This window comes from Salvia hispanica, chromosome 3 (genome assembly GCF_023119035.1).
Source record: "Salvia hispanica cultivar TCC Black 2014 chromosome 3, UniMelb_Shisp_WGS_1.0, whole genome shotgun sequence".
Lineage (NCBI taxonomy): Eukaryota > Viridiplantae > Streptophyta > Magnoliopsida > Lamiales > Lamiaceae > Salvia > Salvia hispanica.
In genome coordinates, this window is record NC_062967.1 from 2,539,709 (window position 1) to 2,567,680 (window position 27,972).

A 27,972-nucleotide genomic window follows, 5' to 3' on the forward strand; every position below is an offset into this window, starting at 1 on the left:
TTTACTCAATTTTCTTGTTTTATCTCTGATTATATGCATTTTTTTTCTTTATTTCTCCTATTTTACAAATTGCATACTACTACCACATCCAACATCTATAAGTATATTTTTAATTTGAATATTAATTTGAAGTAATGCTATTTAATTTAAATTTCTACTTTTCATACTACTCTTGTTAGAATAAAAAATATTCTAATTATAAATACTGTATTAACTAATTTTGAACATTTATCTTTAAATATTAGTGGGAATTAATATTACTACAAATAAGTTTAGTTGTAGACACAGAAGATATTGTTAACAATAGAAGAAAGCACATCTGTATCTGTGAAATGCCAGAAAAATACTTTTCCTTATTCAAAAAAAATGGAAAAAGAAAGTAAAGCTCAACAATTCTCTCTCTTTCTCTTTTCACGAAATTCGTGCTCCCTTCAAGTGTTTCACTCCTTTCCTCGCTAAAGAATTCACCTTTCTCGAAACCCATCAACCACAGCCACAATCCCATTGAAATTTCCACTAGCTTGAGCTCCGGGCTTCATCGTGAAATGCTAAAAATACAATCTTTACTTCAGATGCGGCATATATAGCCTAGCCCTCAATGGCTCATGCTCACAGCAACTCTAAAAATAACAGAGCAGCTGCTGCTGTTAGTGCCGGCGGCGAAAGCGAAGTGAAGCCCACAACTTTTCATGATTTTCTTGGCGATAAGGGACAGCCCCAAGATTCTGCTCCGCCGCCGGCCGGGGGTGTCCGGCCGGCACCGGAAGTGTCGCCGTCCGCCACTTCTGATCTGGGCTCTGGTGAGAAGAAAGTTTTACTTAATACCCATTTTTTGTTTTTACCTTTGTGTGGGAACTGGAAAATTTAGTTAGTTGTTTGGAGGCAAGCATGCTTTGAATTCTACGAGTTTTGGTTAGTGTATTGTATGTGTGTGATGCTGTGAGTGTGTGTGCGTTGGATTTTCATTTGGAACATTATATAGACTATAGTAGTGGAGTAGCTTTTATGCTTACATTTCAAGTTTCAGTTTGTAGTTAACTTTGGGTAGGTATGTTTGTAGTAGTCTTTGAATTATGCATCTCTCTCTTTTTTGTGATATTTGCTTTGAGAGTGGAGTTATTTTGTTTTGTTTTGTGTGAGTTCATTGGTGGAGTAGTTCATTGTGCATCTCCTTTTGTTGTATGGAGTTTTACATTTGGACAACAGTTTCTTATGGTTTAAAACTCAACTTTTATGTGTGTCAATAATTTGTGTTTTGTTGTGTTTCTTTCCTTGTGAAATTAGCATATGGAAGCACTTGAAAAATTGAAATTAAATTGAATGGTGTTCCTACTTTGATGTTTCTATAATGCCATGATTGTTGATGACTACTCGAAGAAATTGTTGTTTGATAGTTTTGTTCATCAATCATGTTAGAAAGATATATTTGTGCTATTTTATCTCGAATTTGTTTGGGCCGGTGTATAGAGTGAGTGTGATCTGGATTTTCACTCACAAGATGATAAACGGACTTTATGTTTCTGTTTCAAGTTTAATTTGGAGTTAACTTAGGGTAAATCCACTTGTTGAAGTCTTGAATTATGCAGCTCCCTTTTTTTGTGAATTTGGTTATTTTGAGAGTGGAGTGGTTTCGTGTGTGAGGTCATTGGTGGAGTAGTTCATTGGGCTACTTATTTTGGTATATATTGCATTTGTACAACTGTTTTTATGGTATTATAGGAAAAAAGCTTTGCTCCACTTTAAAAGTGTCCATTAGCATGTGTTTGTGCACTGTGTTTATTGGATTTCTTTCCGTGAACTTAGCATGCGGAAGAACTTGAATAAATCGAATGGTCTTCATTTTTGGTGTTCTATGATGTCATGCTTCTTGATGACTACTTGAAAAGATTGCTGTTTGATGGTTTTTTTCATCAATAATGTTAGAAAGACATGTTAGCAATCACTTGGAAGGAATACCGTTTTATGGATCAAGAGGCGATGTTGTTGGGCCTGAAAATAGTAATAGGTTCATGAACAACAAACGAAGCAACTCTGATTCTTTCATGATGTCGTCAAGGGATAAATTTCCACAAGGGCCTACTGATTCGCAAGACAGCCAGCTCTTAACTAAGGTTTGTTCCTTTCATCTTCTCTTTTTCGCCACAATCAGTTTACACATATAACAAGTTTGCAGTCTAATGATGGCTGAGGCTAATTTTCGTGTGGTTCACAGCATACTCTAATATTGGGAGTTTTGTTCTATATCAGCTGCTACGCTATTCAGGGGGCGAGCGGCCTAAACGCCCACATGATGAGGAGGCTTCCTTTGGTATGCATCAAATGAGGCCACTTTCAGCCTCTTTTATATCTCAGACTTCAACCGGTGGTGGTAGAACTGATAACAATCCTTCCAAATGGGATAGAGCAACAATGCTAAACCCTGGGACAGCAATGCAATATCCTCCACGTACTGGACAGGTCATGCCGTTTAGCTACCATGCTCAGGCGAATAGGTTTAAAGAAACAAACATCGGTCCTTCTCTAATGTCACAAACGGCTGCTGATGAAGGATCACGGACTGGAATCAAAGGATCCGGACTTTTGAGCTCGGTCAATGCAGCTGGTGCTATCTCCGGGAGACAGCCTGCAGGGGTACTCATACGAAGTGGTAAAAGTAAATCCGGCACTTGCATTTCCGAACCGGAATCTTCTACTACGCCCAGGTTAGTAGTTCAGGACTCAGGTTCTATTTATCTATCGAGCCAAGGTCGATAAACTATGATTTGATTGATCTCATGACAGCCGGCGTGGAACAGAATCTGCTGGTCGTCAAATGACAATATTTTATGGAGGTCAAGCGCACGTTTTTGACAATGTTCATCCAAATAAGGTGCCTTTATATGCTTCTTGGGAGCTAATCATGCCTTGAGACTATTGTTAAACTTCTATTGCAGTATTTGAGAAAAGTGGGCTACTTTTGTTTTGTTTGATTCTTTGACGGAGAATGTTGTCAACCTTAGAACTTGATTTTTCTATTCAAGTGAAGATGGATCATAAATTTTATTGCCAATAGAAATTGAAACATATAACTATAACACATGTACATGTTTATACCAGAATTATGAAAATTTGGTAGAGAAATTGGTTTATGAGATAAGATTATTTTGTGGTGTGATAGACTTGCATTGGGGATGTTGACGAAGAGAGCTGAACTGTATGTTGTAATGGTAATATGATCGAGCAAGGGGCATTTCTCAGTATGAAATCAACAGAATCGATAAATGATGTCATGCAATAAAGTCTCTTTCACTCTCTAATCTTGATCAGCCTAATATATTACTCTCTGGCCTGTGTAATGAACTCCTCTTCTCTGAACTTGTAAGTGTCAAGAAGCATTTTCTTGAATAATTTTTAGTGAAAACTAGTCCCTAGATTGATATGGTTGCTCTACCGTCTCTAGTTTAGCGTCACTTTTTAGATAACTCATATTTAGGGTCCATCATGTTTGCCTTTATGGCTCATAAGGGAGTGAAAACCTATGACTTTGTCGCATAACTGAAATGATGAACATCTCATTACATTTTTTCTCATGGCTATTGGTAGCTTAAAACAAGGAAAACATAAAAAGTAGACAAGATAGAAGTCCTCTTGTCCGAGAAAAGATTTAGACACCGATGACTGCTTTAGAGATCACAATGCCTCTCTGTACTTGTTTACGTTTCAACTTTCAAGAAAGAGTCAAAAGAAAGTATGACACTGGAGAAGTGTTTCAAGAGATAGAATTCACTATCTGACATTTTCTGCTCGCTTGCTAGCCTCAAACTACTTTGGTTCCAATTGTTAGAATATTTACACTCCGTATTAGTACTAATGCTGTCTAGCTTGCCGTTGATGAGAATGAATGGCCGATGAAGTTGGTTTTTGGCGCTCGTTCATTCTCCTCTAGATGATCTAGCCTTTTATGAGACCCTTTCTTGTTTCTGTTGCATGCGTAGTCTTTCTCTTCAACAAGAACACCGGGCGCCATGTCAGCACTGTTCAGAACAGTCTCATTTTGTTGCACATTAGAGACTTTGTTATTATCATCCATTTATGTTTTTTGCAGTTCTTGAGTTTTGTTTCTTGTGATCCACATCAGGCGGACGTGATAATGGCGTTGGCCGGATCAAACGGAGGATCTTGGTCGACAACCTACACGCCCAACTCAGCAGTCAGGCCATCAACCGGAGAAAACCGCCTACCTAGCAGCAACAGTGACGTCGGCATTGCTATGCTGAGGGAGCTGCACGGTGGCCCATCAGACAAAGGTGACACCCACCGCGGTTTTGCATCAGCCGACTGAGCGAGTCTTCCAGAACGTCACATATTTTTCGTCTCAATCGGTACGGAAACTTCTAGAGGGATCCATCACCCAAGAATCTGGGGGGGAATCTCATCAAAATTTCTTGCATTTGGTTTGATGATGGAATCTAGGAGGAGGAGAAGCTGAGTTTGAGGTTTATGTTTGATTTGTTGATTGATTGATTTAAGTTTGAAGACAATCAGTCATATTGCATCATTAGCTATGTAACTATTGCAACTTCATTTAGACTTCACATTTTTAGTGAAGGAAAAAAATGTTTTAGCAAATTAATTAGAAAATTTATCACCAGTTTTTACATGGACTGAGTCTAATTTTGTTGTACACCCAAATAAAATAAAATGAAATAAATTAAATGCTAGGTGACTTAATTTTTATCACTCTTCTTAGTATAATATTTTGCATTTTAGTTTGTGTGTATTATGTTTTTTTTAATTATAAGATTAAAAGCATTCTCAAAGACCTTGAGGCCCATACTATCACCATGAGATAAGTCTTTAGTTTTAAGCCCAAAATATAGAAGAAATAAGTTAATGTATTGCCAAATCAGTAAATTAAAGGGTGCATAGCCTTCAATTTCTTATTCAAATAAAACAATGCAGGAATTCATTTTCTTATTTAAGTTGGCAAATAAATATAACAAATGGCAATATAATTTGCATACTTACAAAATAGTAGACAAATAATTTAGATAATTTGATTAATGACCTTTTTGTCTTTGCCGACACACTTCGATTTTTAATTGTGGGATTGACTAAGCAAGTGCTATGCTCATTCATACATATATTTTTTGTCATCGAATGAGAAATGGCCCAATATATAGTGAAATCATTATTTTGTACACTTAGATTACATTTTAAATCACGAAATAGTAATTTAAATTTCTAGATGAAATAAGGAAATAAACTAAAATAACTACGTAATTGATTGAATCAAATTAAATTAATTCAGCAAGTCCAATTGTTTTTCAGCAAAATAAAAATAAAAATATATACGTAACATGATGCCGATTTCACCAATTTTAACTTATTTACCATAATAAACTTTCCTCCTCTTCTTTTAATATAAATAACACAGGTCATGAATTTAAAGTTGAATCAATCCACCAACATTATAATCACGATGATTATATGAAATGATTCACCACATGCTTTTAATTTTTTTTCTTAAAAATGAGAAATTGAATTCAATAATCAGCCAATCAGTCACTAGTCAATGAGCACAATGAATCTAAACGCAATATATAGGAATTAGGATTGGATATTGCAACTTTTCTTAAATAGAACAACTGAAAATAAGTAATTATCTTGAAAAGAAAAGCAATTATATTAAAAATTAATATTTAATTCATATATTTAAAAATTGCAATATTCTAAAACTCGATTCGTCGATTGTTAGATAATGGGGTTGGAATATAATATTGTTAGACAGGCCATGCCACTACACTTTCTACATGGCACTGTTTTTATATTTGTCGTATTTGAATCCAAATTTAGCCTATGTGCATCACACCAACCAATTAAAATTTAGACTATGTGGATGCACACCAACCAAATAAAATTTAGCCTATGTGCATCACACCAACCTTTATCCATTTTTTTGTAGGGTAACAATATATGTGTGAATAAATACACTTTCATACTAGATCACATCCCAAAATATTTTATAATTATTCACATTATGTAAATACATACATATTGGATTTTAAACCAAACATATGGATATGGTTAATTAATTAGATATGTGTCTTGGATTCTTGAGCTTACAAACGTTTTCCTTCTATTCTGGGTGAATAGTATTTTAATACTTTAATTATTGTTATTAGTTTTACATTTGCTCCAACTTTTTTTATAATTTATTATGAAATTCAACATTAGTTATATGATGACAAATCATGTAGATTGAATCGTTATTAATATATAATGACACTAAGCATTAGTTACAGGGTGACGAATCGTGCGAGTTGAGTCCTTATAGGATCAACTTGATAACAAGCAAGACCGACTTGTTAAGGAAATTTTCAACCGACACGAATCCGACCTACTATTTTCAAACCCGAACATGACATGAACTCGTTAACGACAAAATATAATTTGTTTGACACGACACAATAACAGCCCGAATGTGATTTACGCATTAAAACCTGATGTTACACGATAAAAACCTGATTTACATTATTAAAACATGATTTTTACACGATAAAACCTGATTTACATGATTTAGACCTAATTTATATGAACTTAGAGAATAAAATTAAAGTATTTATTGATAAACTCGTAGTTTAGCAAGTGTTTAGGATGTTTGAAAGTGTTTAATTGAGTGTTATGTGTCACATTACTTGAGTTTTCTTCTATGATCCCCTACTTTAGTGTTTTGATAAGTTTGTCGAGTTTTTGTAGTCAAAACAGGTGGAAACGGACGAAATAGTAGCCAAAGATCGAGCCGGGCGATTGACTGCAGCAAATCAGGCGTTTATGTACAGAAGGCCGGGCGTTTGGCTCCTCAGGCCGGGCGTATTCACTGTGATCGTGCGTTTTTATATGGGAAAACGCCCGGGTCGGGCGTTTTGAGCGAGCTGCGGTTTTAAGAAGAACGTCCGATCGGGCGTTTTGTTACTCAAAAATCGCCCGGCCGGGCGATTTACTCGTAAGCTGATTTAATTCTAATTTTCGCCCCGGGTATAAAAGGGACCTAGGGTTTCGACTCCAGCATACTTTCCACACGCCCCAGAAGCAGTTTCCACGTTTGAGAGCAGATTGAAGCGACAAAGAGTTCGATTCATCAACAAGTTTGAAGACGAAGACGATTTGCCCATTCAATTCACCTTTGGGAGTATCTCTATTAGTTTTCCTATGTTCAATTCACTTTCTATGGATTTCTCTTGTGAATTTGCTTTGAATATGAGTAGCTAAATCATTTGTAGAGTTTTGGTGAAGACTACAATGAATACTTTTGATTAATTCAAGGACTTTTGATTACCTTTGCTCTTGTGATTTCTTTGTATCGTTCTTGTGCTTTTTCAATCCAATTGCTTAGCTACCAATTGAGTTTGTTGACCTAGTTATGAGTAATCGAGAGATACCTAATTAGGATTGATAAAAGAATGAACAACACCTAGATAATTTGCATTCGAGAGAAGGAATTCTAGAGTGAGGGCTTGAGCCTTTTGTTTTAAGGAGTTAATTGTGAAATATTAGAAGGAAACTTCAATATTAATGGTTAATCAACTGGTTAAGTGCACTCGAGAGAGGGCTTAGTCTAGACTAGCGGCTTTCCTAGTAATCCTAGAGACTTCAAATGGGTAATCGAAGTTGTTGAGTTGTTCACATCGTGTTCGTTGTAGTTGGATCCAAGGCTCTACCTTGTTCTCTTATTTGAAACTCGTCTTTTGTTGCGTGCTTTTATCTTGTTTATGTTTAATTGTTTTTCAAAATCAAAACCAACTTTTCCGGATTTTCTAGATAGTAGTCAAAATCGGTTCGTGGTACTTGAGTTGCACAATTTGTCTCTGTGGATACGATACTCGTACTTGTTTATTGCTACACTAGCCCCGTACACTTGCGGGTAATTCTCGTGTTTAAAATAAATCGAGTCAAGTTTTTGGCGCCGTTGCCGGGGACAATTTGTGTTTTTAGCTTAATATCGTGGTAAAGATAGAGATTACTACTCTAGATTTTATTGCTTTAATTTTTGTTTTTATTTTTGAGCTCTCAGATCTGTGTTGTCTTTTTCAGGTTGTATGCAAACACGCTCTAAGGGTTTACCTTTAGAGCCTATCGATCTTGAAATCGAAGCATCCAACAGAAGGAGAAACGCTTTGAAGAGGCTAAACCAGCGGATCCGAGTTTCTTCTCCGGTCCAGAGACGGTCACCTTCACCAGTTCAAGAACCACCGTCACCTACTCCGTCACCAGTTCACTCTCCTATTCAGTTTGAGCCACATCCTCCTTTTCTGATGGACGGGGGAAACAATGGGAATAACAACCTACCACCTCCTCTAACGAATGCTCAACTTCAAGAGCAACTCGCATCATTGCAGAGGCGGTTAGATCAAGGGCAGAATGGGATACCAGTGCAGAATATGTTTGCCTATAATGGGGTGTCAAATCCAGCAATTGTTAGCAACAACGTGGATGCTAACAACTTTGAGCTCAGGAGGGGGCTCCTTCAGATGGTAGAGAATAATGTTTTTAGAGGCCGATCCACGGAGGATCCTAACAAACATATCACCAAGTTCATCCAGATCTGCAATACGACGAAAATCAATGGAGTTTCAGATGAACAGATCAGATTGAGGGCATTTCCTTTTTCTCTAGAAGATGACGCCCGGGATTGGCTGGAAAATCTGGAGCCCAACTCCATCCGTACGTGGAATGCATTGGTGGCCAAATTCTTAGCAAAATACTACCCTCCGAGTGAAGCTTTGAATAGGCAATCAACGATTTTAGCATTTGAGATGACTCCTCAAGAGAGTATCCGAGGAGCGTGGGAAAGGTTCAAGGGCCTTTTGAAACGGTGTCCTAATCATGGTTTGAGTCCAACCCATCAAGTCCTCGCATTCTACAAGGGGTGTTTGCCTGATGCAAAGAGCGAGCTTAACTGGAGCGCTGGGGGATCACTAATAAAGATCGGTGAGGCGGCAGCAATGGAGGTGATCGAGAGAGTTGCCTCGAATGATGGAGGCTGGACTAATGAAAGGAGCAAGGTGCACAGAATAGCTTTGCCTCAGAGGTCAGTCCCGACAGCAGTTTGCGAATCAATTGGAGCTCATCCACAAGAAGCTAGATCTTATGGGAATGGGATCATCGGTGCAAGAGAATCTAGAAGGTGTAGAAGATGTTAACTACATACACCAAGGGGCAACAGATACTATAACAACTCCCGCCCCAATCAAGGGGGTGGAGGTTTCAACCACTTGGGAATAAGCCACATCCCAACCTCTCCTATGTGAACCCCAACAACGCATTGCAGTCACCTTCCGGGGTTTACAGTGTCTCAAGGAATGATCAATGAGCCTTTTGTTTTAAGGAGTTAATTGTGAAATATTACAAGGAAACTTCAATATTAATGGTTAATCAACTGGTTAAGTGCACTCGAGAGAGGGTTTAGTCTAGACTAGCGGCTTTCCTAGTAATCCTAGAGACTCAAATGGGTAATCGAAGTTGTTGAGTTGTTCACATCGTGTTCGTTGTAGTTGGATCCAAGGCTCTACCTTGTTCTCTTATTTGAAACTCGTCTTTTGTTGCGTGCTTTTATTTTGTTTATGTTTAATTGTTTTTCAAAATCAAAACTAACCTTTCTGGATTTTCTAGATAGTAGTCAAAATCGGTTCGTGGTACTTGAGTTGCACAATTTGTCTCCGTGGATACGATACCCGTACTTACTTATTGCTACAGTAGCCCCGTACACTGGCGAGTAATTCTCGTGTTTAAAATAATTCGAGTCAACAAACCCAACTCAATAAAAAGTTATTGGATTTCTAACGGGTCAATCTCATAGGAACACCAATCCAATGACTTTATCAAAAACCTAGTGCATATTCGTTTCGAAAATTGTCCTACTTTAATACTCCGTATATGTATTTAATTATCTATTGCATATATCATGGTTGTCGAGCATGAAAGACCAACACTTTCATAAAAATTAAAGAAAAACTTTAATGTGTGCATCTGTATTCATAATATTGATAATACTTAATTATGGAATTAGAAATTAATTATATTCCTCAATGCTCACCTATCGGTTAATATAACTTTCATTCAATGATTCCATAGACCTAATTAGTAAGATGCTTAAAATGTCTACTGACTTAAATTATACTAATGCGTCTTAGAGTGTGATTATAGTTTGCTTTTTTTTATATATTAGTATAATTTATTATACTATATGTGAAACAAATTAATTATCCATTTGATCACGAGTATATATAGATAAAGAAGGGTCGGTCATAAAAATAGCATTAAATTAATGTAATATTGCGCACACTTAATGTTTACAATAAATTCAAATTTACATTTACAAATTAAAATACCACAACTCCAATTTTTGCTACACCAAAATGTCCTAAACGTTAATGCATTGGAATGTGGTCATCACAGATTCGCAATCACACAAAATTCCAAAACCACTACACGACAACACCCAGTCCACAGCCGTCCAAACGCCACGTGTCCAACAAATCACAAATCCAAAAAACCAAATCTAAATCATCATTCCTTCTCCACTTTTCTCCCCCCTAAACAAATTCCCAAATTTATCACACTCACACAACAATGGTGACATAAACCTATAAAATGGCATCTCATTTCCAACCCTAACAACCCACACCTTAAAAATGACCACATCTCTCTCAAACGCCTACAAAGACACCAACATCCATCTCAATGACATAATCCCACTCGATTTCGGGTCAATCCTGCAACTTCCTGAGTCCCACGTCTGGACAGACGATGACGACTCAGGTAATGACCATCGCACGTGGCTGACGCGCCAGCCACGTGCGGAACCAGCATCCCCTCCGGTCATCGACCTGCGGGCCCCAGACGCAGTGGGGCTCGTGGGAGATGCGTGCCGGAGGTGGGGGGTGTTCCAGGTGACGAACCACGAGGTCCCGCGGGACCTCGTGGAGGACGTCGAGGCGCATGCCCAGAGGCTCTTCGAGCTTCCGACCTACCAGAAGCTGAAGGCGCTCCGGGCCCAGAACGGGGTGACCGGGTACGGTGTCGCCCGGATTTCTCCTTTCTTCCCAAAATCAATGTGGCATGAAGGCTTTACTATTATGGGGTCAGCCATGGAGCATGCCAAGCTGCTTTGGCCCCATCAATATGAAGAGTTTTGGTATGTTCATGCACTATTACTGTATTTTATATATAATGTTTATTTTAAGTTTACACTGTTTGGTGTTTCCATAATTAACATTTTTTGCTTTATTAATTTGCAGTTTTACAGACAAGATTGGGTTAGGTTTTCCTCACAAAATATATGTATTGTGTAAAATATTTGGATTGTGTACTATTTTGTTTATGAATTGAGTAATGCCGCAAAACCCATTAATACACTAATAAAATTACAAAGAAATGAAATTATTTGGTTGTTTTTTTCAAAGTTAAATTTTGTTTTGTTAATGGAGTGTTTGACGTAGAGTTTGCATCTAAATAAACGTAAATATGTGTGTTTTTTTTCAAATGCAACACAAATTGGTTGGGGGTGTGATTGATGGATTGGATCTAAATGGGATCTTAATCATTGGATTATCATATTTTTTAATCCTCGAAAATCGGACTTCACCAAATTATATGATTTCCCTTCTTCCTGGAGTCATGTTCTTGTGTATAAGAATATGCATTTGAGCATCTTTTAATTTAAAGATTTGATAATATGTCAGAGAATTTTATTTTTTAAGAATCGGAATATTTAATATATTCTCTCCTTTTGTTATTAGAATCTTATTTAGATTATTATTCTAACTGCTTTTCATTTTGTCTGTGTTCTTCAAGAATCGCACTACAAATAATTTAATTTTATGTACGACAAATATCACGTCCTTACCACCATTGAAGGCTAGCCATATCATCATACATACCACTTTTCAAGTCCACTTTTAAAAAAAATGTTTTTTTATGAAAAAGTGAATATATCTATAAAAGTCTAGCAACCCATAAAAGGCATGCCAAAATTGAAACAATAGCTCATCCTAATTTTAATTGCTAATATGAATTGTTATCAAATAAATTCGAGACTGAAATTGGTACTTATTTGTACAGTGATGCAATGGACAAGTACCAGAAGAAGATGAAATCACTAGCCTACAACATCTTGCTCATCATGCTCAAGGCATTGGGAGTGGACGAAGAAGATCATGAAAAACTTTCATCGTCATTTCTCTATCAATCAGATGGTGCATTGCAACTCAATTCGTACCCTAGTTGCCCAAACCCTAGCCAGGCGATCGGCCTAGCACCACACACCGATTCATTACTACTAACTATCTTGCATCAGAACGACACCAATGGCCTCCAAATCATGCAAGAGGGGGTCGGATGGGTTCCAATCCGACCAACCCCAGGAGCCCTAGTCGTCAACATTGGTGACCTCATGCACATTTTGTCCAACGCGACTTTCAACAATATGTACCATCGTGTTGTCCCAAATGAGACGAGCCATAGATTTACCATGGCATACTTCTATGGCCCTCCGGCTGATTCTGTGCTGGCCCCGCTGCCTAAGCTACCCGGGCCATCCTGGTTCCGAGCCGTCACGGTTAAGGAGTACATTGGCCTCAAGAACAAGCATCTTGAAAAAGCTCTTTCTTTTATTCAAACTTGATTATTAATTTGGATTCATGCTAGTGGTTTGAAAATTAATTTGTCATTCGATTTGATTGACTAGGTTTTTTTTAGAAAAATTGATATTGTGGTCACATTTTATTTATTATAAGGTTGCTAATTATATGTTGAACTAATTTAGCAGTTTAAACAACACCTCATTTTGTATTTTGTAACAAGTATTGCATGAAACTCGTGCATTTCTCTTTTTACCAAGAAAAGAGCTAGCAAGCTAGAAATTGGCATCAATTTGATATGATTTGTAGAACTATGTAAAGTAAATTGTCAAAAAATGGTCAATGCTTGTTGTATTTATTTTTAGCTTGATTGTGATATTGATTTTAAAAATCCAAAAATCTATATATGCATTTTTTGTCACTTAGGAAACTTTCATGAATCATGTGCTGGTCCCAAAACTTCTCCCCATTCTAGTAGGGTTCTGTCAATTACTTCATAATTAAGTCCATTTAATTTGTTTATCACCTTTGGAGAGATTAGAAAATTCAGTGACCAATTTTAATTTAACATACATACACAAAGATTACCTATCTGGCTCTCTTCTTTATTTAGGTTTATGTATTTGCTTATAAATGCGCCACATGTTAATAATCAATATATTTATGGCTTGCCAACCTTTTAACATTTGGAGAGTGTATTAAAATTTGAGACTATATATTAATTATTTAATGAACATTATTGTTGAGAATGATATACTTTTTAAATATTACTTGCGATATCTAAGAGTGACGTCTTATTGTGTTTGATTCACTTAATCAGCTGCCTAAATGGAAATTAAATAGACTAACAATCTACAACAAACACACAAAAAAACAAACCTAGTGGCTACCCACAAGCGTAGATGATAATGCTTAAGTAGTGACAAATTTTTTGAGGAATTAATTAGCTGCGATTACGTACTCAAATCGATTTAATTAATCTTCAGTACTAATAGTTCCAAAATTGATCACTTTAGTCTTTTTAGCTTTGTCTTCACACTACCAAACTATTGAGAAAAACATGGGGTGGATTGGCTTCTTCTAAACCACTAGTCAACATCAACTCAACTGAAACAAAAACATTTCAAGATTATAGTAATTTTTTCAAAGAGAAACCATCTTTTTCTTTCCTCATTAATGTAAGAATAGGGATATTTGGCTGCATTAGGCTTTTTTAAGTCATCATCAATCATTAAAAAGACAATAAATATAGTCCATCCTCTCTACACAAACAAACAATGGTGTGATAATATTGAAATGTAAAGATCATTTAGTTAAACTATAAAATCAAAATGTTATCATATTCAAAAATGTGCTTAAGTATACAGAGGGAAAATGATTTATGATATCCTGTGTTCATGCATTTGAGATCGAAGCCTTTCGTTCCTTGCGCATTCTTCCTGAAAATGTATATTGGTGTAGCATAAATAAACACTGATCAAAACTAAGTGGAGAATTCGACATCAAAGCTAGTCGAAAAAAAGGAAACTGGTCAACATAAGACAAAAGAGTTGCTTTAGAGTCATCAAAGCAATAGAGAGTGCAATGGGGAGCATTAAAAACATGCTATGTTATCCAAACAGAAGAATCATTGACTAATTGCTTATAAGGGGGAGCATTAAAAACATGCTATGTTATCCAAACAGAAGAATCATTGACTAATTGCTTATGAGATATGGATAACGTTTTTTGATCATTTGCGTGTATATCTTTGACTGAGTAGGTATAGTGAGCACACTATGCCAAAAAAATTTCGAACCGATCTTGAACTATACGACAATGTTGGGAACTCTGATAATCTAAAATGAAAAGGGTACGAACTAGATATAATCAAGGGTCTCTTAGTTTAGGAGGTGAAAATTTGGAGGAATATAATACCTGGAAAAGCTTCACGAGAGAAGAGCTCCGTCTTTGCTCTGAAATTGCAGCGGTGTACTTTTCTTTAATAGAATTGCAAGACTTTTGTTCTAATTCATGTGTCAATTGCACCTTCTCAAGTTTCTGTAACATTAGGGCATGCGGATATCACTAGAAAGCAGTGAGTAATTAGGCGAACTAACTGTTGTGAACACCAGAAACCAAGGAACATTGGAAGGTGAAAAGGGAAAAGGGAAACGACACCATCTCAACAAATTCATACCCAATTTTCACATTAGCAAGTTATGTTGTGTTCAAAGGTTAACTGTTGATTAGAGTTGAGGTTTAGAACTTTAATTTTGTAAAAGTTGTGATCATGAACGGAAACAGACAGCAGATTTTAGATGATAACAAGCAACATGAAACATTTGTCACTCTATAGATCAAGTTTATGGCTATTGAAACTGATAAAGAGATTTTAGTTTCACAAGTTCTGACAGAAGGGTGAGTCTGGTGACACTACTATTTGCATCTACAGTTACCATTTTATGAGTTCCCACTACTCACTCTTTGTTATAAGATGAATTTCCTTAAGTGAACAAAAATACACATTCGAGTTTGGGATATTATTATTCTCAAGAGTACATATCCTAATTTTCAACAACTAAAGCCCATAAGCAGAACACTCTCTTAATCTGTCATTTCATTCCAAGTAAATCAAACACGTCTCAAAATAAAATGTCTAATCAAGTTATCGACTCAACTGGTCAAACTTTCCAGCTCTCACTTTTCCAAATTCATCTATATACTCTGCATGAACCTTCTCAAAGCATTTTTCTAAAATATACTTTCCCAAGATAGTAGTGGATGGAATGAAATCTTCAAGATGCTAGTTAAAGTTATATGGTTAGATTAATTTCAGTTTTTGTAGAAATGCACGTACAAAATGGATACCTGTTGAGTCCCGTTTAAAATTCCTTCCAGGGAGTTCGTGAGTTTTATCCTTCCATCAGCACTAGTAATAGCATTTTGGAACTACAAGGGCAAACATATAATAAATGTGAGTGGCACCATCACAATTCAACTACAAACTTTACGTAAAGAAAAGCTAATGGGGACATAATTTCAGTAAAGAGATTAAAGGTATGTTGTTCACATGCTATTTCCTTTCATCTAAAAGCCTACCGCACATTTCAAACATTCCAAAATTTTCCTATTCAATCAGCATTTTGATGGGTTAAAGCTTGATTTTAAAAACTGTTTACTATCTCTGACATCCAACCTGTAGGTCCTCCCTCCATAGCAATACTCCTTATAGATAAATGAGATAGTGGAACACCTACGTCTGTAGTTTAGTAACACTAGCCATTGCCAGTGCATTAACAGATAGTGGGTCACAGACTCACATCCTTTAATAACATTGGATTCTAGGTAACTTCAACTTCAATTGTGAGCACAATTTGTGAAACTTCTTGATGACTTCTGTAGTTCTGTAAACACCACATGTATGGACATGTTGAGTATTTATAAAGGGAACTAATAGCATGTTAAACTGAACTTGGTCTCAGTAAGTAGTAGCAAATGAGGGGGAAACTGACTGAATGAGGTCATTTTTAAAACATATGGCGACTTTCAGAGAGGCAATTTACTAGAAGTAATAGCAGATTCAACATGACAAATGTACCAATCACAATGAAAATGAATCAAGCAAATTATTAAGACCAAGCACAAAATGGGATGCTGAGGGAAAACAAAAGATGAACTAATTCTACAAGCTTTACCTGCAAATTAATTGAATTCAACAAGGATGTTTCTTTGAGCATCAAATCTTTAATCTCCAATAAAGCATTATATGTATCATAGTGCTTCCGTGTTTGTCGGAGCGTTTTCTACGGAAAAAAACAAAACAAATCTATGTGCAGTTCAGCCTTATATATAAGCAATAACACAGAGAATATAAATGCTCATGATAGTTTCAAAATGCCAACTCTTTACCTGAATTTGAGTGTTGAGTTCAGAAAGTCGAAGTTCGTACCTGAATCATTAATCAGAAGTTCAAACAAAACGATGGAAACTAAGCAAGTAAGAATTTTGTGGGGTTAATTTCAGAAGTGGTAGAAAGAGATGCTTAGGAGGGTACTGTATTAGTTCAGCCTGTGATGGTACTTCATCAAGCTGCCTCTTTAGTGACACAATCGCTCTTAGTTTTGTGGCGAGTTCCTATAATTGACACCGAGAGAGAGCATCAATTAGAGCGTTTAAGCTGAATGCTTACCAGCACTCAGTTAAGTAGAACAGAAAAACATAAATAAAATACGAGTTAAATGAAGGCAGAATTAGCAGAAGACGAGATCACAAAATTAGAAGCAAAGCAGAGTAAATGAGGAAAAAATTCACAGGCTCAAATCTAAAAGATCACCCAGTTTAGAGTGGGAGAAATAACTAGTAAAATCTCCCACTGCTCAAAAGAAATAAAGCATTCAAAATGTCAGATTGACAAAAATTGTCTCCAACTGAAAGAAAAAAAATAGGAATACAACAATTTTCATTGAGATTACCCAAAGACAAGAAATATGCTAAAGCATTGCTCATGAAATATCCATCTATTACTTGTGGTAGGCGGAAAGGCTTTACGTCTAACCTTCTTTACCGACTCAAGTCTCTCACTGGAGTCTTGAAAAGAATGGTGAAATGCATCAGAATGTTCATAATTTGCACCACTATTCAACATCTTATCAAGTTCATCAACCTCCTTCTGCAATCTTGAGCAGTCTGAACTGCATTGGGACTGGAAATCTAATTCTTGTTTCTCAAGCTCCTAAGAAACAAAAGTAAAAGTCAGCCATAGATAACAATCTGCCCCAGCAATGAAACTGCTGCAAAGGAAGTGATGAGACTTCTGCAGAAATGTGATAGTTCCGTATCATTTAACTCAACATATTGCATAAAAAAGGATTATAACAAGCTTCCGCTCGGGGATATGAACTTTGTGATCATTAACCAATAATTAGAGATGAAGATAAGCACATGATGAAGAGGTGAAATGACCTTCATAGACCCCAAAAGTGAAATCAGTCTCCATCCAATTGAATTAGGGCACTCTTTATCGATTTTTTCGCGTAGAATTCGCACTTCCTCCATAACATCCTCCTCCTGTTCATCCCAATAATAAGCAAAACACAATCACGATTTAATAATTTAACCACATTCTGCAATACTTGCCATCTAATTCTAGCGCTACAGCAGCAAATACATACAAAGGCCCAAATTCTTCAAATGGAGTTTATGAACTACATTTTCCTGTATGCTAAGCATAGATCAACGATCACAACTAAACAAGATAGAAATACAGCCTATTATTCACCGAATCAATCAATTCTCTACCGCTATAGCTGGAATTCTTCGAGTAACTTTCTTCTCCGACTAAATTAATCAAGTTCCCCACAACCGGATAATTCAAGTAGGCAAGTAAAAAATTCTAGAAACTGTACATGTTTGGATAAGCGTAAAATTCAATTGATCAATGAAAGAGATCTTCTTCGATGAATTGAGTAAACAAATTCATCAGAGTTACCTCGTCTTTTTCCATTGTTTGGATTTTGCAGCTGATGGAGGAAACCAGTTCCAACTTCCAAGCATATAAAAATTTAAATTATCATGAATTTATAAAAATTGTTTTAGTTTTTAGAAATTGATTAAAAAATGTCGTAAAAATGAATCGGGATTTAAAAAATTGACATTTTATTTTGGAGAAACAATTAAGGCGCTGTTTGGCAGATCTGCATTACTCTAATACAGTTGGCTGAATGCTGATTACAATTCGCTAAAATCGGAGTGTGATTAGTATATTAGTCAAACACGTCCTATATATTTTCAAACTGTCAATTAATGAATCTTCAAAATATTGAATACTATCATACTATTATTAAATCGAGTGATATCATAAAAATAAATTAAGTTCACCTTTTTTTGGAATGTGAAGACATAATATGGAATGTATATGCAATAGCTCCGTTTTGTACTAATGCATAATACTTATTATATTACTACTGCCATGTACTACTCCTATCAGCGCATGTTTAATATAGCAGATAACTCATTTAGGAATGAAATTGTATGAACGAAATGACATTTTGTTTGGTGCAATGTATTAGAGCTTATATGATATAATTAAGATTTGTGCTAGGCATAATATTATAAGGTGATATGCATAATTTCATAAATTATACTCCCTTCGTTCCACAAAGATAGTCCCACTTTGATCCGGCACGGATTTTAAGAAATGTAATGAAAAGTGAGTTGAAAAAGTTGGTGGAATGTGGGTCTTACTTTTAAAGTACTGTATTAGTTTTATAATAAAATGTGAGGAGGAATGAGTTGGTGGGATATGGGGTCCACTACCAAAAATAGTAAAAGTGAAATGAGACAAACTTTGTGGGACGAACGGAAATGAAAAAATGGGACAACCTTTGTGGGACGAAGGGAGTAATAATTAATATTTTTATTTTGTAAAGGATTGTTTTTTCCCCAACAAAATATTAGTAATAAGAATATGATACACTTTAATTATTATACTCCAAAAAAATCCTAATACTCCAAACACTTTAATCATTATACGTTAGTTTATGTTGTTTATTTATAATGTCATATGTCACCTTTCTCAATCAAGAGTCAAAGACACAACTGAGTGGCGGAGCCATAAATTTCATCATGAGGGTCCAAATTTAAACTTAAAAAAAATTACATAAATTAAATTATAAGGTTCAAAATATAAAAGTTAAATGCAATCACATCATAACATTTGTCTTCTATTCTTCATCTTTTGAAATCGCTGCATATTAAGTTCATTGGTAACTTTAACAAACACATCATTTTCCATATAAGGAACTAAGAAATCATTCAACTGATGAAGAATCAACGAAATTAAGTTTCTTGAAATAACGATCCATATGCCTATTAAAATAGTCAACACTGATTAAGTTTGCAAAATATAAATCATACACAAAAAAGGATAAAGTTCATCTTATGCTTCACAACTAAAAGAATAAAGAGTAAACAAAATATACAATATGCTCAAATCTAAAATGTTGCTGCCACTAATCAAATAGTGTAAAACTACTAATACATACACATCAAATTAAGAATAGGGGTTAAAGAATTTCAACACAGAACCGCCGTAGCCATTGACTTACATAAGCTATCTTCTTTCTCCCTATTTGAATTTTATGTGTAACAATTTAGAGCTTGAATATGATTATTTAGGTCTCGATTTACATAACTATTGCAGCCAAACAAAAAAACAACATATATAGAAAAATCAATTGAATTATATTTGAGTTTTAAAAAAACCTAGTTTTAGATAACCAGATTTCAGATTATGCTGCAGAAGAAGTAGAATTGCGGCAGAAGGAGAAAACTAATTAAGAGGAAACGATTTATGGAGTATAATTTTGCTGAAATCTATCTTTAATATTATATATATATTATAAATTATAATTAATATGAAATTGTAAAAATACTCCTAGATTTTTTTAAAATTAGTGGGGGGACCATGGGCCCCCTGGCCCCACCCTCCCTCCGCCCATCTCTATATGAATTTAGTATATCAATTTGTATTTCTTTTCTCTAAACAATATTCATATATACTTGTTAAATTATCAAAAGAGAAAAGGCACTTAACATTTAAAATTGAATATGCATAGTAGCATGAAAACTCTTTGAAAAAGGAAGAGGTATATTTGGCCAGCCATCATTCTCGTCAAAATTAATGATAATATTATATCACAACATGGAATAAAGTCACATTATTGACTATTTAATTATTATCCACAACTTGGAGGAAACGCAATGACACCTCTATTTAACTCAATTCCTCCACATAATTGTACTATCTCAATCATTTTATTCAGCTTAGTTTAGTTCCCTTATTGTATGTCTAAGTTTTTTGGGTAATTTTCTTTCTTCTCTTTGCTTCTTTCTTCTTTGATTTTTGTTATATTTTGGTTAAATCAAAGTATTGAAATTTAGGGGACAATGAAGATAATATCATTTGGTTCGCTCGTCGTTCATAATTTGGCTTTGATGCCTTTGATGACATATTTCATCTGAGTCCCCATTTTTTTCCTATCTTTTTAAGGAGAAATTCATCACATTTGTTTACAATTATGTTTTTATTTATGTACAACGATACACACACTCGAGATGACTCAAACTCTGGCTTGCTAGAGATGAAACCGTTTATCAAATGAGTCGAGTTTCAATATACATTTGGTTATAGTTTTTTGAGCTCTTCGTCCAGTTTTTAGTTCTTTAATGAGGAAAAATAGGTAGCGCCTATTTATAGGTGAATGTTTTGAGTGAAACTTACTTTTGTTATGATTTATGAGTTTTGTTTCAAAACAATTGAATTTTATCTTACGTTCAAGGAGTATATATTAGTATTAAAGTTTTGGACTTGACTTTTAAATTTGATCAATAACTAGTTCTTTTGAATTATAATCCCTCCATCAACCATTAAAATTTAATTCCGGTAGTAGATGATGAATTTCAATTGCAAAATCGATAAGAGAAAAAAAAAATAGTTAAGATATTTACAATTGAAAGCGAGTAAATATGAGAGGAAAAATATTGAAGAAAGAAAAAATAATAGTAATATCATATTATTAAACCCTAAAGACTCATTAGATACCATAACATAATTCACATTTTGACTAACTAAAAATAATTGGAGTATCATGCAAGTTCAAATTTGCATATCGTCATAACATCTATCTCCATTCTATAATTAGAAAAAAGTTTGAACTTTGAATCATATTATATTTACAAAAATTTCAAAATACATACATTTCACGATTATTATCCCTTAGTTTTAGATTTCACTTATTTTAGTAATCAAACATTTAAATGTATTTTAAAGAATTGAACTCTAGTATTGTTCTAAATGTTTTCTCAATTGTTACTCCACTACATTTAAAGAATTGAACTCTAGTATTGTTCTAAATGTTTTCACAATTGTTACTCCACTCGTCCCATAAAATAAACTTCGGGCACATCATCAAATAGATTAAATTTGACAGATGGCAAAAAAAAAAAAGTTAGATAATTTTTTTAAGAGAGACGTGTGAAATACAATCATACAAGTAGAAGTAGCCGTTGTTTTTTATATCGAAAAAATGAAGCTATTTTACATTAAAATGAAAGTGCATTGAAAAAAATTACTAAAAAATAGCAAGAAATGTTGTGAGAGACGAACCAACATAAACAGTAGAAATTTAGTGAGTAGCAAAAGCAACATAACAAATTAACAGTTAGTTCTAAACCTACCAAGTTTGTTTCCCATAACAACCTATCAAGAAAAGAAAAGAAAATTCAAAATAAAATCACAAAATCAGACAAAATACATCCATCCACAAAAGCTAAGCATTTCTGGTTCTCACTTCCACAGCTTCACAATCTTGTCGTGGCTGGCCGATGCAACCACGCCTGCCACCGAGGAGACGGCCAACGACGCGATCAACCCATCGTGGGCGGAGAGGGTCATCGTCTTGTTCTCAGTCATGTTCCATAGCTCTAGAGACTGTTATGTCACACAAACCGCAACATGGCCCCAGTCAATCTCAACGTTATGAGCAACAGCAATTTTAATGAGTCGAGTTAGTTACCTGATAACAGCCAATGACGAGCAACGAGGAGTAGGTGGGATGGAAAACGCAAGAGTGGAACTTGTTGCCGTTGCAGCTAAGCTCGTGCGCACACTCCCCTTCTTTCCCGGATCTCATCGACCAGACCCTCACGGAATCCTCACTTACGGATGCCAGGAGTTCTCCTGATGGGTCCCAGCAGACTGAATGGATAGGTTTCGTGTGGCCCTGTACTCAAGATTAGAACAAAGGTGAAAATGACGAACATGCAAGGAATTGTTCGACTCAAGGTATGTACCTTCAATGAATGCCGGCAGGCCTGTGTCTCTGCATCCAGTATTGACACGACATTTTCAGCGGCGGCTGCAAGATACCGTCCAAGTCGGGGCTGGAATCTTACTTGGGAAGTTCCACCCTAATCCAACCAGACGAGGGAGGTCAAGAAATTTTGTTGCATTGAATAAAGACACAACATTCGACTGTGAAGCAAAGACAAAGGCAAAGCGGAGAAAGAGGTTGTCGTTTCGCTGTAGGGTACCTTGAAAACTCGTGCACAGCTACCATTATTGATACTCCAGTATCTTATTTCGCCATCACCATCGCAGGAGCATATGAGATCTTCTTTGTTCGGGTGGAAGTCCAATGACATTACACCAGATGAATGCCCTGTAAAGGTCCGAAGAGAGTACGAAGGCTGCAATACGAAGATAGTCATAACAGAAATCTTAGTAGAAGACAAATTTTTTAAGAAGAATATATTCGACTAACATTTTCCACATCCCAGACACGGACAGTCTTGTCGAATGATGATGTGGCGAGGCGGGCCATGCTAGGGCTGAAGCGCACATCAGTAATAAGCGAAGTGTGTTCCTCGAGTGTAGTTTTTGGCTTCAAAGTGTCCGTGAACCATAAAACAGCCTGCACAATTAGTATGACTTGTTATCGCAGTGACAAAAACGATAACAGGTGCATATCGGTGCACAGCTAGTCATCTCAATCACGACTCAATTCCAATGAATACCTTCTTATCATGACCACCACTGGCAAGTAACTTCCCGTCTGATGAGAAGTGGCAACACACGACTTTACTTGTACTAGCACGAACAGAGCTGACCTCAGCAAATGTAAATCCTGAATATAGGACCAGAACATATTAATTTCCCAGAAGACGAATATCTTCCAAGCCTCATTCCTCAAGGGGACTCTATATAGTGAAAGCTGCATTGGAAACCTTTAACTTACCTTTGCCAACATCCATACCACGGCCAACTGCATCTCGTGGGTCGGCATCGTCATGGGATAAAAAAGACTCTACATTGTCTTCAACATCATCCACGAAACGATCCATGTCAGCTTGCCCGAGATCTTTATCGTCCCACTGTCGAACAAATAAATGAGAAACTTCAGGATCGAACAAACTTAATCCATAAAAACTAGGATGTGGCTACGGTTCTCACCAACTGGTTCGATGGTGATGTTAGGGTACCAGTGTTATCAGATCCAAACATCATCATAGGCTTCGAAGAACTACCGTTGTGTGGCATATTAGGCATTGACATCACATCCCCAGGTGTATGAGTAGAGGGCGTCGACGGAGCTGAACTAGGAGAAGGACCAGCCGTGTTTGCAGTTCCTGAGCTATTAGCAGGTCCAGAAGACGACACAGGCTGCTTTCGTTTTCTTCCAGTCTGGTTTTTAGAAGCCTTGAAACGAACGCATGAAAGACCGTGTTAATTCACTAACTCAACACTCATAACATGCACTTATTAAGCTCTGCATTCAGGCTTTGGTAAGAGATCACAGATTGATGCAGAAGAAACTACTATGAAGTACTATTTTAAAATTAAAATGACAGACCTGATCATTCCCTCTGAATGAATTCGACATGCTACCATCACCCGTAACACTTCCGCCACCCATAATTTTGTCTTGCTGGAGATTGTGATTAGAACTCTGAGGTTGCTGACCCGAGAGACTGTGCTGTGGATGTTGCTGTTGTAGCGTTTGGTTATTGCTTTGCTGCTGTTGCTGTTGTTGCATTTGTGCAATCTTCATCTATACAACAATAAAAAAATGCCATTACTTACCTGTTTCGAATAATGTGAAATGACCCAAGAAACAACTGTCAATGGTAGATACCTTCATCAAAATCTCCGGGTCTGTGCGAGGCAAAACCGCAGCTTGCAGTGGGGATCCAATATTAGGAACTACATCTCCGACTGAATTAGAGAGCGCATCTTTCCCCATAGACATACTTCGGTTATTCAGTAGCATCCTCAGCCTTCTGCTCTCTACATCATTGGCGGATGGTGAAGTCAGAGTCTGCTGTGCAAGCATAAGCTGCTGCTGGTGCTGAGGTGTCAGCATCTGTAGTTGATGAAAGGGTTGAGGACCCGGCATAAACGACTTTGGCTGCTGGAGAAGACCAGAACGAAGTTGATCAAGACCCTGCAAAGAAACAAACAGAACATAAGAAGAAGAGGATAGATAAGTATCCAACCTCGGCATAACATAAATTGCTTCAAAGGGAGTTTTACCAATGTGTCAGAACTAATGTACTTACAGTTAAAGGCCATCCTTTCAACGTCAAATTGTTACCACCTTGATTTGACCCTAAAACATGCAGAATAGTACTATTAGTTATAACACATATACGATCAATAATGGAGCTGGCATGTACAAACTCTGCTTGTGGTCTAGGATTTCGCCTTTTAGTTTCTTTAAAGTTTAAATGGCTTCACTAACAGAAATTCCCAAAAAATATTACTTGGAAGCAGGACGAACAATAAGAGCATACCAGGGATTCCAATCAGTGAGCCTTCAGAGCCAGCACCTCTTTGATTGAGCATAGGATTCATTTCAGTTTTGATTTCCTGGTGATGTGTATACATGCATAAAACAAAATTAAGATACAAGTAAAAAATCTAAACAAAGATGCAATGAATATACTGACCGGTGCAGACCCAGGAAATTGCTGGCTTCTTGCTTGCACTTGCGGAGATACTCCACCTGCAGAACTGTGCAGCATTTGCCTGAAACATAAATTTCACCACTGGTCAGAAAAGCATCAATAAGTAAAAGCATCCATATGATATTTATCATACCCAGACGGCTGGCCAGCTCCTGCAGCTGACTTCAAGATCGAAGCATGGTTAGGATCCAAAAGCTGGCCTACATTATCCCCAAATCTTTGCTGAAAGCAAATATCACAGTGTTAGAAACTGACTTCATAGTAGTGGTTCATTCTTAAGCCTGACATAGTCTTGTACCTTTAAGGCTGCATCGTCCAAGGAATCCCTCTGAACAGGGAGCTTTAATTTATCTTCGTACATCTTTGTTGCCAAAGCATTGGCAGTGCCAGGATTTTGCCTCATTAGAGGATCGTTTCCAACAATCCCATTAGTCGAACCATTCAAAAGGTGGCCACCCTCACGCCGTTGCTGCTGCTGCTGCTGCTGCTGATGTGCCTGCTGCTGTTGTTGTTGCTGCTGCTGTTGCTGCTGTTGTTGTTGTTGCTGCTGCTGCTGTTGTTGTTGATGTTGCTGTTGCTGATGTTGCTGTTGCTGCTGTTGTTGTTGCTGTTGTTGCTGATGTTGTTGTTGCTGTTGCTGAGCCTGCCTCTGCAATAAAAGCTGCTGCATCTGCAGTTGCTGCTGTTGTTGATGTTGGTGTTGCGACTGCGGTGGCTGCTGCTGCTGCTGTTGCTCCCTCACCTTCATTGACTGAGTCTGATTTATTCGGGAAAAAAATCATAAGATTTCAACCACAAGAGAGATATTCATCATGAAAAGAACTATCTAACTCTTGATAACCATGCAATAACAACTATTAAGCACTAAATTAGTAAAAACTAAAAAGTCAAAAACAATAAATAGGTGCTTATATTACAAGAAAACCAACAGACTCAAAACGGAGTATCATCATATTGTTTAGGGGCTACTCCTATAACACTGTTGTACTGAGTTAGTAGCTAACCTCGATATAAGATGCAGCAACCTCAGAATGCTTCTCATTTGTCCTGGCAATAAAAATATCCCAAAAGACAGACCACCACTCGAAGAGAAAACCACCAGGAGCATCGATAGCTGAAGCAAGCAAAAAATAAATAATTAGAATCTCTACATAAAACAAAACATGCTACATTAGGCGTGATGTGTACAGACCAACAGGATCGGATGATACTTTTCCTTCGGTTTGGAAAGACTGAGCAGTCTTCTTCAAATCCCTCTTCACTAAATAATCGTGAATATAGACATCCAACCTGAAAACAACCAGAGTCAAGAAACAACTTTAAAATGCACACCTTTACTCGAAGCATACACAAACCATAAAAATCAAAGCACATGCATTAAACAAGGGTCAACTATGATTCTGTAACCAAGAATGTAGGCCAGAAATGACAGAATTCAACCATGAGAATAGCTACATATCCAAAACAAAAAAACACATAAACGATAATCATCATCTTCAGCCTACACCACAAATGAAAACCCTATTATTAGGGGAATCTAAATTCATCCTGCCTAACCCCAAAATAAGAGCATACATACTTTCCAAGACTACACAACTTCCCTAAACCAACTGACCTAGTAAAACAACCTGAAAAATCAGAAACCCTTCACGAAAACAGCAAGAACAATACGATGAAGTAGGAACATAAACCACCAAAAAGAACAACTTTCAGGCAAAAAGTAGTACCGAAAAGTGAACAAAAACTCACATTTTATCAGCTTCCCAGTTGGTTTGAGACATTTTTCCGCAGCCCAGTAGAGCAGGACACAAATGTCAGATCCTCAGGAAACAATCTTTCCTTCAATTTCTCCCTCCTCTATCATCTGAAACAAATAGTATTGCATCAAACCCCAATTCAAAATAACCCCAATTACGATAAAAATTCAATCTTTTATCACTTCCTCCCAAGATGTACAAAATTTGAATACCGAGGGTTAAAATACACCCAACCAACTGAGTTCCAACCACGAAATCTTAATAGAAGTGCAAAATAAGCTCCAGAAAACCAAATTAGAACTATTAACACACACTAAAAGGTTGAAAAAAACGCACATCCGCGAATATAATTATCTCTTGAAAAGAAGATAAACACAGATTATTACCTATAAACGCCATAACAAAATAAGAAGAAGAAAACAAGAAGAACCCTCTTCTTCTTCTCTCTTTCTTTATTTTCCCTTTATATTCTCTCGCTGTTTTTTAGGGGAATGAAATGAAATTGAAGAGAGCAGCAGTGGAAGTAGCTGTAGCTGTTCGGTTTTGCAGAAAACTAAGAAGAAATTCTCTTTTTATTTCGGATTTAGCTTTGTTGGTGGGATTGAAGAGGGGCTGTTGCAGATATCATAATGGCTATCGGACATGAATTTACTCGCGAGACCCTTTCAGTTTCTCGAATTTACTGTTTTGACCAATGGTTGCAGAAGAGGCCAGTATTGAATTGACCATTATAGCCCTGTGGGGCGCCGAGGGGCTGGAGGGTGCGGGGGTGAGAATGTCATTTTATTTAGTCTTTTGCTTTTGGAACAGGCTTTCGACTGGGGGGCTCGTATTTTGTCATATTTATTTTCTAACCCTTTCAGCTTTGGTAATCTCGCATTCCTTCATTCTTTTCTAGATTGTCGTAGTTTTATTCTAGTATGTGATTTACGTTTTTACCCTTTGGTGTTTGTCAGGTTAAGTTGCAGGAGTTGGGTATTTCTTTTCCTTCTTTTTCTCGGTACAAGATCATTCGCAACGAGGTGCTTATTGAACACGAACACGAAGTTGCATAGTCCTAATAAGACAATCATTTTCACTATTTGAGC

General features: G+C 36.5%; 4 protein-coding genes across 4 annotated transcripts; 2 read left to right on the plus strand and 2 right to left on the minus strand.

The window, feature by feature from the left end:
• Nucleotides 1-328: 328 nt before the first annotated feature.
• Nucleotides 329-4,639, plus strand: LOC125210904 (protein TIFY 8-like). The gene is made up of 5 exons (XM_048110534.1): nucleotides 329-800; nucleotides 1,924-2,111; nucleotides 2,248-2,702; nucleotides 2,782-2,869; nucleotides 4,118-4,639. Exons 1-5 carry the CDS (start codon nucleotides 599-601, stop codon nucleotides 4,319-4,321), a joined length of 1,137 nt encoding a protein of 378 aa, XP_047966491.1. The 5' UTR covers nucleotides 329-598; the 3' UTR covers nucleotides 4,322-4,639.
• Nucleotides 4,640-10,592: 5,953 nt separating this feature from the next.
• LOC125216049 (gibberellin 3-beta-dioxygenase 1-like) lies at nucleotides 10,593-12,931 on the plus strand. The gene is made up of 2 exons (XM_048117656.1): nucleotides 10,593-11,176; nucleotides 12,103-12,931. Exons 1-2 carry the CDS (start codon nucleotides 10,674-10,676, stop codon nucleotides 12,662-12,664), a joined length of 1,065 nt encoding a protein of 354 aa, XP_047973613.1. The 5' UTR covers nucleotides 10,593-10,673; the 3' UTR covers nucleotides 12,665-12,931.
• Nucleotides 12,932-13,883: 952 nt separating this feature from the next.
• On the minus strand, nucleotides 13,884-18,220 carry LOC125212333 (coiled-coil domain-containing protein 93). The gene is made up of 9 exons (XM_048112466.1): nucleotides 18,091-18,220; nucleotides 17,565-17,669; nucleotides 17,158-17,334; nucleotides 16,657-16,736; nucleotides 16,512-16,551; nucleotides 16,298-16,405; nucleotides 15,471-15,551; nucleotides 14,538-14,660; nucleotides 13,884-14,059 (listed from the first exon to the last, which is right to left on the minus strand). Exons 1-9 carry the CDS (start codon nucleotides 18,103-18,105, stop codon nucleotides 14,000-14,002), a joined length of 789 nt encoding a protein of 262 aa, XP_047968423.1. The 5' UTR covers nucleotides 18,106-18,220; the 3' UTR covers nucleotides 13,884-13,999.
• A 3,571-nt stretch (nucleotides 18,221-21,791) lies between these two features.
• Nucleotides 21,792-27,487, minus strand: LOC125213764 (transcriptional corepressor LEUNIG). The gene is made up of 19 exons (XM_048114491.1): nucleotides 27,271-27,487; nucleotides 26,877-26,991; nucleotides 26,320-26,417; nucleotides 26,132-26,241; nucleotides 25,426-25,884; nucleotides 25,261-25,349; nucleotides 25,110-25,188; nucleotides 24,954-25,029; nucleotides 24,720-24,769; nucleotides 24,296-24,604; nucleotides 24,014-24,211; nucleotides 23,614-23,859; nucleotides 23,399-23,534; nucleotides 23,178-23,287; nucleotides 22,925-23,074; nucleotides 22,695-22,850; nucleotides 22,455-22,571; nucleotides 22,178-22,384; nucleotides 21,792-22,092 (listed from the first exon to the last, which is right to left on the minus strand). Exons 2-19 carry the CDS (start codon nucleotides 26,906-26,908, stop codon nucleotides 21,949-21,951), a joined length of 2,766 nt encoding a protein of 921 aa, XP_047970448.1. The 5' UTR covers nucleotides 26,909-26,991; nucleotides 27,271-27,487; the 3' UTR covers nucleotides 21,792-21,948.
• Nucleotides 27,488-27,972: the final 485 nt, after the last annotated feature.

Excerpts from the sequence above, each read along its gene's own strand:
- LOC125213764 (XM_048114491.1), bottom strand. The coding sequence starts at position 26,908 with ATGTCTCAAACCAACTGGGAAGCTGATAAAAT. Across the intron at positions 25,189-25,260 it reads GGAGCTGGCCAGCCGTCTGG|GCAAATGCTGCACAGTTCTG; the intron begins GTATGATAAATA and ends TTTATGTTTCAG. Across the intron at positions 23,860-24,013 it reads CATTCAGAGGGAATGATCAG|GCTTCTAAAAACCAGACTGG; the intron begins GTCTGTCATTTT and ends GTTCGTTTCAAG.
- LOC125216049 (XM_048117656.1), top strand. The coding sequence starts at position 10,674 with ATGACCACATCTCTCTCAAACGCCTACAAAGACACCAACATCCATCTC. Across the intron at positions 11,177-12,102 it reads CATCAATATGAAGAGTTTTG|TGATGCAATGGACAAGTACC; the intron begins GTATGTTCATGC and ends TTATTTGTACAG.
- LOC125212333 (XM_048112466.1), bottom strand. Across the intron at positions 17,335-17,564 it reads CACTTTTGGGGTCTATGAAG|GAGCTTGAGAAACAAGAATT; the intron begins GTCATTTCACCT and ends TTTGTTTCTTAG. Across the intron at positions 16,737-17,157 it reads GACTTGAGTCGGTAAAGAAG|GAACTCGCCACAAAACTAAG; the intron begins GTTAGACGTAAA and ends TGTCAATTATAG.
- LOC125210904 (XM_048110534.1), top strand. The coding sequence starts at position 599 with ATGGCTCATGCTCACAGCAACTCTAAAAATAACAGAGCAGCTGCTGCT. Across the intron at positions 2,703-2,781 it reads GAATCTTCTACTACGCCCAG|CCGGCGTGGAACAGAATCTG; the intron begins GTTAGTAGTTCA and ends ATCTCATGACAG. Across the intron at positions 2,870-4,117 it reads ACAATGTTCATCCAAATAAG|GCGGACGTGATAATGGCGTT; the intron begins GTGCCTTTATAT and ends GATCCACATCAG.